The 12060-nt window shown below is 36.4% G+C and overlaps 1 protein-coding gene across 3 annotated transcripts in view; it reads right to left on the bottom strand.

The window, feature by feature from the left end:
- The window catches only part of FAM184A (family with sequence similarity 184, member A), a 210548-nt gene that overhangs the window by 98654 nt on the left and 99834 nt on the right, over positions 1-12060 (bottom strand). For all 3 annotated transcript variants that reach the window (XM_006839883.1, XM_006839885.1, XM_006839884.1), the window contains 2 exons: positions 4527-4724; positions 2399-2521 (listed from right to left, as the gene is read on the bottom strand). In XM_006839883.1, the coding sequence (XP_006839946.1) occupies positions 2399-2521; positions 4527-4724 (321 nt within the window). The remainder of the gene's footprint in view (positions 1-2398; positions 2522-4526; positions 4725-12060) is intronic.

Below are 12060 nucleotides of genomic sequence, written 5' to 3'. Positions count from 1 at the left end.
GTACCAAAAGGAAATGGTTAATGTTTAAACATTTCAAAAGGTAGCATATGATCAAGAGCCAATGATACTTACTGAAGGAGGAAGTCCAAGGTGAACTGAAGGAATTGGCAAAGAACAAGGCACCAGGAATTGAAGGAATAAGAATTGAAATCTTTCAAGAAAGTGCAGTCAAGAGACATGGAACAAGAAATATCATTGCTGACATCAGGTGGATCTTGGTAAAAGCAAATACCTGAAAGATGTTTACTTGTGCTTTACTGACTATGTAAAGACATTTGACCGTGTGGATCATAACAACCTATGAATAACATTGCAAAGAATGGGTATTCCAGAACACTTAATTGTGTTCATGAGGAACCTGTACATGACCAAGAGGCAGTCATAAGATTAGAACAAGAGGAGGTGTGCGCTAGGGCTGTATCCATTCACCATACATATTCAATCTGTATGCTGAGCAAATAATCCAACAAGCTGTATTATATGGAAAAGACATTGACATCAGAATTGGGGGAAGACTCACTGACAACCTGTGATATACAGACCAACACAACCTACTTGCTGGATGATAAAATACATCCTGAGGAAGATCAAAAGTCTACAGCCTTCAGTATGGATTTTACTTCAATATAAAAAAACAAACAAACATGAAAATCCTCAAATTAGACCAATAAATAACTTCATGATAGTTGTCAATGACTTGATTTTGCTTGGATTCACAATTAACACTCATGGAAGAAGCAGACAAGAAATCAAATGACATATCGCATTAGGCAAACATGCTGCAGAAGACCTCTTTCAAGTATTTAGAGAGCAAAAAATGTCTTTGAGGACTAAGGTGTGTCTGACCCAAATTATGGTAGTTTCAATCACTTCATATGCATTTAAAATGAATAAGGAGGACCAAAGAAGAATTGATGCATTATAATTACGTTGTTGGTTAAAAACCTAGAAAGTCCCATGAATGGCCAGAAGAATAAACAAATTTGTCTTGGATGAAGTACAGCCAGAATGTTCCTTAGGAACAAGGATGGTGAAACCTCGTCTCTTGTTCTTTATACATGATGTCAGGAGGGCATCATACTAGGTAAAGTGGAGGGTTAACCAAAACAGAAAGACCCCCAACAAGATGAACTGACATAGTGGCAGCAACAATGGGCTCAAACATAACAAATGCGAGGATGGCACAGGATCAGGCAGTGAGTGTTTCATTGTGTTGTGCAGTGTCACTATGCTTCAGAAACAACTCTATCTCTCCTAACAACATTATTCCTACCTACATTGGTATAGTCTCTGCATTAGTGTTGAAAAATAATTTAAAATACTGATGCAAATTATTATCCTACCCAGGAATATCTCTTATGTTTTGGATTAGTTTCCTTTGTACCAAAGTAGAGTGATGAAAAAGCAAGACTTAAGGATCATGGGGAAGATACTGCTGGTGAGGTAAAATGGGCTGACAAGATGAAAAGTGTCAAGACAAGAACAGTGTTTTAAGACGACCACTCCAAGAGTCATATGAAAGATGAATTAGAATGGAAGGAAAAGAAGATATTGGGAGGCTATTCTGAGGCACAGATTAACATGGGTAACAGTGAAAAGGGGTGGAACAAACAGTACTATGATTTTTAAAAAAGTTTACATTTTATTCACAACTTTTATTAATCTATAACATGGTTATATTGCTAGCCTTTTGTTTTCCAGGCTAAACAATATTATTTTCATAACAATTTAAAAATTATCTTTGATGTCACTAACTAAGACTTATCACTGCAAATAATAATGTGAATATCATAATCAAATGAATCACATAGATTTTTTGTTTTCCCAGCACTTATAAAAGTTATGTTTATACTACACAGTAGTCTTATCATTGTGCAATAGTATTAGGAAAAATTTTGAAATATTGTAAGAATTACCAAAATGTGACCAGAAACATAAAGTAAGCACATTCTGCTGGGAAAACTGTACATATAAACTTGCTTGTCACAGGGGGTTACTACAAACCTCCGATTTTTAAAAATGCCTTATGTGAGGAGAGCAATGCAGCAAAGCACAATGAAAGAAAGTGGGCCTGGATAGAGAATACTAAGCCAATGCTTTACAGGAAGGTAAAGAAACTCTTGCTTTCGTTCCTATATGATGATGGTCTCATTTGTTTTGCTTTTACACACAAAAGTGCCTTGGTCTAATAGCTGTTTGTGTTTGTTTTAGGGTAGTACACATTTACTTGGGGCCATGACAAATGGGCTGTACAAAATTCAGCACAAATTAAAGCATATTAGATTATTTTTACTCAGAATGTTACCTCCATTGAGGCTCACCTACCTATACATTGTCACCAGAATAAAATATTATCATTTATGCGTAACATAGGTGATAGGCCTAAAAGGGTTCTTGCCTCTTGATTGGCTGTATTCAGCTTGTTTTCCAGTTCTTCCTTCAGGTTTTCTAGCTCTTGTTGAAGCATATTTTTATCTTCTTCCATGTTTAGTTTCTCCTTTTTATATTGTTCCTCCAACTCCTTAGGAAAAGAAATTTTTAAGAAATTACAAAATTGATCATTGCATACTTGGGAAGCTCCAAGAAAAAGATTGTTCTGCTTTATACTCTGATAATTTGCTCCTCAAATTGTCCCTTTTATAATTTAATAATACCAGAGTAAACAGTGATTCTAATTCGTTCTGCTAGCTTTTAGATTCCATCACTTGGAGTCCCTTAAGATATAGTGGTTAACCAATGTTTTTAAATGGTTGGTCTAGATCAATCTACGGCAAAAAGCAGAAATCCAATTTAAATGATAATTTGGTGAGATCAAGAAAAATTATTTGAATACAAGACCAGGCAGGTTTATTTTTTTTTTGACCTTATCAGGTTTTAGATGTAGTACTATGTTTAGAGAGGAAAGACAAAAAGCAAATATCAGATTCATTTTTGTACTATATAATGTATATAACTATTTTTAACCATTTAGTATTATGGCAATCACATGGATCAAATCATTCTCATCTCATCTTTCTTGTTATTTTTATGAACACTGGGTGGTAAACCACAAGGTCAGCAGTTCAAACGTACCAGCTGCTCCTCAGAAACTCTATACAGGGTTGCTATGAGTCGGAACTGGTACGACAGCATTTAACAACACCAAGAAATGAATTTTACATGCCTCCTAAAATGTAACTGAAACTACAATGAGATACTACATATTATGAGCCTATTAAAGTATCTAGCATTAAAAAGATCAACCATATACAAAATGTTGATGAGGATGTAAAGCAACTGGAAATCTCATACATTGCTGGTGGAGATATAAAATGATGCTACTACTAAAACCACTTTACAAAACAGGTTGGCAGTTTCTTTAAGAGTTAGGCATATACACCTTAGGCATATGATTCAGACATTATATTCTTAGGTATTTACCCAAGGAAAATAAAACATATCAAACGCAGACCTGTTCAACAAATGTTTTAAAAGCTTTATTTGTAACAGCCAAAACTTGAAAACAACCCAAATGTCTATCAACAAATGAAAGACTAAACAAATTGTTTTTTACCCATATAATGGAATACTACGGCGCTCTGGTAGCGTTGTGGTTACGAATTGGGCTGCTAACCTTAGGGTCAGCAGTTTGAAACTACCAGCTGTTCCGTGGGAGAAAGATGAGGCTTTCTGCTCCCGTAAAGATTTACAGCCTCAGAAACCCTATACAGGGTCACTATGAGTTGGAAATGACTCCATGGCACATAACAACAACAATGGAATACTGCAATGAAAGGAACAATGTGGATGAATTTCAAAACAATAATGTATTAGAAGTTAAATAGAAGGAGAATATATAAGAACAAGTTATTTAACCTCTCCTTGACTCTATCTCCTCTTCAGTAGAATGGATATAGCAATCATATCAATACCGATATTAAATGAAAAATAAATACATAAATCAATGTACTGTCAGGCACATAGTTAAAAATACAAGTAATTAACATTTAACACTATGTAGGACTTATCTGCATACTTAATATTCTATCTCAATTAATCCTCACAGTAATGTTATTATTATACATATCTTATTTTTATCTCTCAGATGAGGATCCTCACAAATAGTGCTCAGGGTCTACGATTAATAGGAAAGAAGTCCATGAAAGGCTCATGTCTGTCAGACACTTTGCTGTAGCCCTCTTGCTTCTCATGTATTACTATTAGCAAACTGTTTACTTAACAGAGTAACAATCACCATAAAATCATTTCTACAGGGAAGGAAACTGCCTACAGGAGACCAAGTGCTTCACCTAGCTCAGGCTTCCAGAGCCAGCATGTCTACTGCTGTCTCCTAGAGACACAGCTCAAGATAAAAACCAGTGTTCTCATTATGGCTTATACAAAATAGAAACATCTCATACCAAGCGAATCAGCTACATCCCATATCAAGAGCTTTCATGTATGTTAGTTTGAATATACAATGATAATAAGAATGATTCATTCTCAAATTGAAGCAAGCCATGACTCCACACTGCAATTTTACTCACCACTTGTAGTTTCTTCTTATCTTTGATTGCATTACTGTGGAAAACCTCAATTGCTGTATGGTGCTTCCAAGCTAATTCTTCCAAAGTCTTAGAGTGGGCCTGATTTAATTGGGCCACCTCTTCTTCCAATCGATTTTGCAGGTTTTTAAGCTCTGTTTCATAATATTCTTGCTGAGTTTTCTTTGCTTCATTAACTTTCTATAATTAAAACAAATAAAGCCCAATAACTGGCACCTGCTTTTTTTCATTATTGCTATTAGTATTTTATGTATCAGTAATTACTGCTACAGGATGAACCAAGTGCTACAGGACTAGCCTATGGAGTATGTACTTAACGATATGACAGAGTGACACAGGCAAATGAATAATTTTGAAACAAGAGATAAAACAGACTTGTTATTATGTTAGAACCCAGTAAGTACATCTGCAAGCTTAAAAGAGAAAAGCTTGTTATATGTCAAACTAGCACATAAAATCATTTATCAAAAATTATATTACTCACTACAATTTACTGAGTGACAATGCTGTACCTTTTAAGTATTTACATTCCAGTGCTAAAAAAGGTAATCAAAAGACAGCTGCAAAAGAGTTTTATAAGTTCTATGACATTATGTGTACATTATGTGTGGTGAGAGTACACAGGGAGCTAAACTTGTGTGGGGTTTGCTGGGGAAGAAGTGTGTGTGTGTGTGTGTGTGACTGACAGTAAACTGAGGATGACACATTTCCTCATTATTCCTCACAAGAAATCCCTAAGGTTGTTGTCTTCATTTGTAAACAAAGGAGTAGGAATTAACAATGAGAAAATATCAAAGCTAGGTCTGCTATCAAAAAAAAACAACAACTGCATTTTGAAAATGAAAGGTAGTTAACGTTGTGACAAAGTGTAAGGAGCTAGGTGATAGTGCAGTGGGGACAGATGCAGGACACTGGGAGTGGCAAAGAGATGTAAGGCTCAGACATTGCCAAGTGATGAGAAGGGGCCTTTCAAATCTTCCTAGTACTTTCGATTTGCTTCTGAAGGGAATGAGAAATCACAGGAATTTAAATACATGATATATTTTCTAAAACTGTCGTCATGGCAGTGGGGTAGTGTGCTCACTGGAGAACAGGTAGATCAGTTAGGAAGTTGAAGCTATAACCCAGGCAAGAAACGACAAGTGACAAACTCTGAGACCTGTGAACAAGGAAGAACAGGAGAGATGTGCAGCACAGTGAACTACTTCATATGGCTTTTCTACCCACAGTCCTTATGACTCCCACCAAACAACATTTTCCTGTTGGGTCTGGGTAAGAAAAGGCAGGAGAAGATGCAGATAGGATAATATGATTCAGTTGTGAAGGACTGGTGTCAGAATTGTGATTATAAAAACTTGGGACTCTAAGTGGGTTTAAAATGAATCATCTCAGAAGTAGGAGGGGGAATCTCACTACTACCAATGAAGAGCCAGGAGTGGAGCACATCCTTTGGACTCTGAGATCCATGTGCATTGAACCTCTTCAATCCAGGGAAAGAGAACTGACACACTGGAGGAGTGGTCATGGAGCAACAGCAGTAGAATCAAGATCCAGAACTGCAGACAGAGCAGTGGGCTTCCCAGCCCATGGAGCAAATAAAGCTGAGTGACTTCAGCAGGAGACTTGCCTGTAGAGTGTGGTGCCTCCAGGCATTTAATTGGGATGGGGTGGTGGCTAGATTTGCTGACCCACTGAGCTAGAGCCAAATGCCTTTAGACTGAGTCTTATGGTGGAGTGAGTCAGTCCTTTGGGCATTTATTAGCAGCCCTAAAAGACTTTTGTAACATTGCCCAGGCAAAGAGAGATCTGCCTGTGGAAATGGCTGAGGAGAGCCTGGTGTTCCTTTTGTTGTAGGTTGGAATATAAATATATTATTGGAATAGAACCAACTGCATTTGGTAACAAATGTTACTGAAGATAATGAAACAATAGTTGCAGCAGTACTACGACAAGGAACCGCCACCATGGCAAAGCCACATTCGGAAGGAGACAATGAATGAAGAATACAATTGCTGATGGGTCTTGGCTAAAACCAGAGAATATCAAAAAGATGTTTCCCTGTGTTTTATTGAGTATGTAAAGGCATTCAACAATTTACAGTTACATTTTATATTTATGTAACTATAACAAGTTACAATTATATTTATCATGGGAATTCTAGAACATTTAATTGTGCTTTTGTAGAATCTGTACATAGACCAAAAGGTAATTGTTCAAACAGAACCAGGGAATACTGCATCATTTGAAACCAAGAAAGGTGTGCATCAGAATTACATCCTTTCTCCATAATTTTTTCAATCCGTATGATGAGCAAATAACTGGAGAAACCGGGCTATATGAAAAAGAATGCAGCATCAGGATCGGAGGAAAAGACATTAAAAGCCTGCAATATGTAGATGATACAATCTTGTTTGCTAAAGAGGATTTCAAGCATTTACTTAATGAAGATGAAACAAGAGTTTTCAGTATGGATTGCAAACCATCATAAAGAAAACAAAACTCAGAACTGGGCCAACAAATAACATCATGATAAATAGACAAAAAATTGAAGTTGTCAAAGATTTCATTTTACTTAGATCCAAAATCAACATTCATGGGAGCAGTAGTCCAGAAATCAAAGTATGTTTGCTCCATCATGCAAATCTGCTAAAATAATTTTTTAAAGAATTAAAGAGCAAAGACATCACTGTGAGGACTATGGTGAACCTTATCCAAGCTATAGTGTTTTCAGTTACCTAATATGCACACAATGGACAATGAATAAAGAAGAAAAGAGAAGAATTATGTCTTTAAATTATGGTGTTGGTGAAAAATATTGAAAGCCATGGACTGCCAGAAGAATAAACAAATCAGTCTTGAAGGAAGTACACCCTGAATGCTTCTTAGAAGCCAGGATAGTTAAGACTTCATCTGACGTACTTTGGACATGTTCCCAAGAAAGACTAATCCCTGGAGAAGGATATCATGCTATGTAGAGGGTCAGCAAAAAAGAGGAAGACTCTCAACAAGACTGACACAGTGGCAGCAACATTGGGCTCAAACACAATGATTGTGAGGATGGTGCAGGACCATACAGTGTTTCATTTTGTTGTACATGGGGATTGCTATGGGTTGGAACCAACTAAAAACAACAAGGAAACAGTAATCAGCAATGACTCTCTGGTTTCAGACTTAGCAACTATGTCTGAACAGCAGACTGATCTTCTACTAGTTGAAATAGGAAGTAAAGGAAATATAGCACTTTTGAGGGTACGACGTTCTTTGCAAGCTAATATGATACAAATGTGAAAAGCATAAGTGAAAATATCTAGTTGGATATATGAGAATAAGGTTCTGGGAAATTATGTGGTCAGGACCAGATAGTTGGAAGTAATAGTTGAGCAAGTGATAGCTGAAGTTACTTAAATAGATGAGTTTGTAGAATGAGATGAAAAGTCTGGGGTATATACCAGGGCTTCAAACCAGTTTATTATATTTCTAACCCTGCTAAAAGATTGCATTTCCACCCAAGAATACAGTGAATCAGAATCTACATTTTAACAAGATTGCCAGGTAATTCTTACAAATTTCCAGGTGATTATGTATGCATAAGAATCCCCCTTACCAAAATTTATTCTTATAGATTCACAGATTCTTATGTATATGAGGGAAAGCAAAAACGAGCTGCTATAAAATCGTAGAAACCTTTATTAAACAAAAATATCAAAATGTTAAGCTATTGTTTTCTCAACATATTTTCCATCTAAGTCTACATACTTCTGAAGAAGGTGTTTCTCTCTAACCATTACCCGAAAAACGCTGCATTCTTTGATTTACACTACATCAAAATGGAAGCTTTGGCCTCCTCAAGAGACTCAAGTCATATTCCTTTGAAATACTCTTTGAGTTTGAGGGATTAAAAGAATTGTGAAGGGGCAAGATCAGAGCTATAGTAGGGTGCATAAAGTAAAGTTTCTCAATGAAATTCTCTTATGACAAGCTCTTGTTACTCTTGAAGAATGAGCAAGTACATCATCGAAAAGGAAAAAAATTTCTCAGTGCAACTTTCCTGGCCTCTTTCTCACCAATGCAGTTTTCAATTTTCTTAAGACATATTTCACATAAGCTGCTATGATTATCTTGTGTCCTTTGAGAAAATCTATTAAGGTTATTCCTTTGAAGTGACTAAAAACAGTCACTAAAATCTTTTGTCTTGAATGGAGGGTACCAGCAGATCCTCTTCAGAAGTCACTGTTCTGATTAGTCCCTGTTCTCTAGAGGTTGTATTGGTAAGTACAAGACTCATTCCAGCTATAATGTATTCATGAAATCATCATTTATAATTTCATTGTTTCTTAAAAGACTGATGGGAATATCAGCTGTTTGAGATATCTTAACTTTGCATGACACTTTTGGCACCCATAGAGCTGAAAGCCTGTTGAGGCCAAGATATTTGCTTAAAGTTTAAAAGCTGAACTGTGTGAGATCCCTATTTCAGTAGCTACCACACCAATGGTAATTCTACAGTGGTCTTCCACCAGTTTGTGGACTTCGATCAGTTTCTTCATTCATCAAAGTTGACAGTCTTCCCTCTCTTGGCTCAACTCTGAGGTTTTTCCAACATTCCTTAAAACACTTAGTCAATCTAAAATCTATTATCTTCTGTGGAGCAGTATTCCTGTAAACTCACTGCAAAGCATCAATGATTTCAGAAGATGTCCATTTGAGTTTCGTTAAACATTAGCCTTGACTAAAGAAAACAATTTTTTCTTTCCCACAGCACAAAAAAAGTGTCCCCTTTCTTTGAAGGCACACTAAAAAGACTAACACAAATGTATTACCTAGAAAATGTGTCTTCAGCCATCACTGATCACAGAGGAATTTTTATACATATTTTGTCTGGAATAAACCCAGGTATGTATGAAATGAAATAGTAGTGAAAATACTTTGGAGCTTACCCTCATACATAAAAATCACATGGGGATCTCGTTAAAAATATAGTTTCTGATTCAGTATATCTGGGGCTGAAATATAAATTATCAGCAGGGAGTAGAATCAGAATGAACCCCAGTTCAAAGTCCTGGGTAACATCAATGTTCAGGGCACAGACGAAGGAGGGAAGTTCACAAAGCAGACTGCAGGTGAAAGATGGAGACAGCAATGCCAAGGAAACATACAAAATTAGGAGTCAAGAACAGAGAGACACCCCAACATTAATGGGAAATAAATACCACAAAAATTAGTGGGTAATCGTTACCAAAATGGATGTCAGAAGAGGCTCTAAAACTTGTTCCTGAACAGAGAAGCTAAAGCAGCTGGAATAAATGATGAAGTAAAAGAAGTAAACAAATTTTCAAAGGGTAGCTACAAAGGACAGAGTCAAGTATTACACTGCAATATGCAAAGACCTGGAGTTAGAAGACAAAACTAAAAGGGAAGAACACACTCAGCATTTCTAAAGCTAAAAAAAAGAAAGAAAATTCAAGCCTTGGGTTGCAGTATTGAAGGATTCGAAAGGGAAAATATTGAATGACACATGAAACATTAAAAGAAGATGGATTGGAGGGGATTGTAACCATGGCAATGAAATGATATACGATAGGATGAATGTAAAACTAACTAACGTTCTCCCATGTAAACTATCATATAATTCACAATGAAACATTAAAAAAAAAAAAAAAGATGGAAAGAATTCAATCACTATACCAAAAAGAACTGGTCAATGTTCCACCATTTGAAGAGGCATATTATGATCAAGAATAGATGGTACTGAAGAAAGACATCCGAAGCTGCACTGAAGGCACTAGCAAAAGACAAGTCTACAGGAACTGATGATACACCTTTTGATATTTCAACAAATCATGCAGCATTGGAGGTGCTCATTCGTCTATGCAAAGATATTTGGAAGACAGCTGCCTTGTATATTTGTACTCATTTCAAAGAAAGATGACCAAACAGAATTCAGATATCATTGAAAAAATATCAATATCACAGGTAATTACATTTTTCTGGAGATAGTTTTAAAATGGTTACAGCAGAACATCAACAGGGAGCTGTTAGAAATTCAAGTCTGATTCAGAAAAGGATGTGAACCAGGAGATACTGATGTCAGATGGATCTTAGCTGAAAAGAGAGAATACCAGAAATATGGTTACTTGTGCTTCACTCATTATGCAAAGGCATGTGAGTGTGTGGGACATAAAAAATTATGGTTAACATTGTGAACAATGAGAATTTCATAATACTTAATTGTGCTTGCGAGGAACCTGTACATAGACTAAGAGAACGTCATTAGAACAGAACAAGAGGACACTGAATGGTTTAAAATCAGGAAAGATGTGTGCCAAGGTTGCATCTTTTCACCATGCTTATTTAATCTGTATACTGAGCAAACAATCCAAGAAACTGGATTACATAAAGAACAAAGTAGCCTTAGGACTTGAGGAAGACTCATTAATAACTTTTGATATGCAGATGACACAATCCTGCTTGCTGAAAGTAAACAGCCTTCAAATGCTTACTAATGAAATGCTTACTGACTCACTGGAGGTCTCCCTGTTTTTCACACGATTTCAGTATGGACTGCAGTACAGTGTAAAGAAAACAAAAACCTCACAACTGGACCAACAAATTACATCATGATAAACAAAGACTGCAGTTGTGAAGGACTTCATTTACTTGGATCTACAATCAGCACTCATGGAAGCAACAGTCAAGAGATACAATGTATTAGGCCAATCTTCTGAAAAAGACTTCTTTAAAGTGTTACAGAGCAAAGATGTCACTTTGAGGACCAAGGTGTGCCTGACCCAAACCATGGTATTTTCATATGTATGTATGTGGATACTGAACAATGAATAAGGAAGACCAGAGAAGATCTTTAAATTATGGTGATGGTGAAGAATATTCAAAGTAGCATGGACTGCCAGAAGAAAAAAATGACTCTGTCTGTGAAGAAGTATGGCTGGATTGCTTCTTAGCACCAAAGATGGTGAGTTTCATCACTGAATACTTTGAACTTGTCAGTAAGGACCAGTCCTTAGATAAGGACATCATGTTTGGTAAAGTGAAAGATCAAGGAAAAAGAAGAAGACCCTTCTAAGATGGAATGACAAAATGGTAGCAACAGAGGATTCAAACAAAAGAACTGTGAGGATGGCGCACGATTGAAAACTGTTTTGTTCTATTTACAGAGGGTCACTGTGCGTCAGAACTGATGGCACATAACTACAACAAGAAGTACCACAATTAGATAAGCACAGCAACTTCAATGCCACTGGTAGCTAAGGCAAAATAAGATTCTTTAGACTCTCTTCGTTAAGTAAATTGGAAATAAGGAAAAGGCAAGAATAGATATTTTATAATATCCTTTTAGTTTTAGGGAAGAAGAAAGGGTATCCTAAAGTTATACCTGGTAGGCTGTTCTTGTTAGGTGCTGTTGCATCGATTCTGACCCATAGACACCCGACATGAAACAGAACAAAACACCTCCTGGTCCTGTGCCATCCTCACAATTGCTGCTACGCTTGAGCCATTG

Source organism: Chrysochloris asiatica, unplaced genomic scaffold, assembly GCF_000296735.1.
Source record: "Chrysochloris asiatica unplaced genomic scaffold, ChrAsi1.0 scaffold00027, whole genome shotgun sequence".
Classification (NCBI taxonomy): Eukaryota; Metazoa; Chordata; class Mammalia; order Afrosoricida; family Chrysochloridae; genus Chrysochloris; species Chrysochloris asiatica.
Note: the sequence above shows the minus strand (reverse complement) of the source record. Positions and strands in the feature narration are given on the sequence as shown.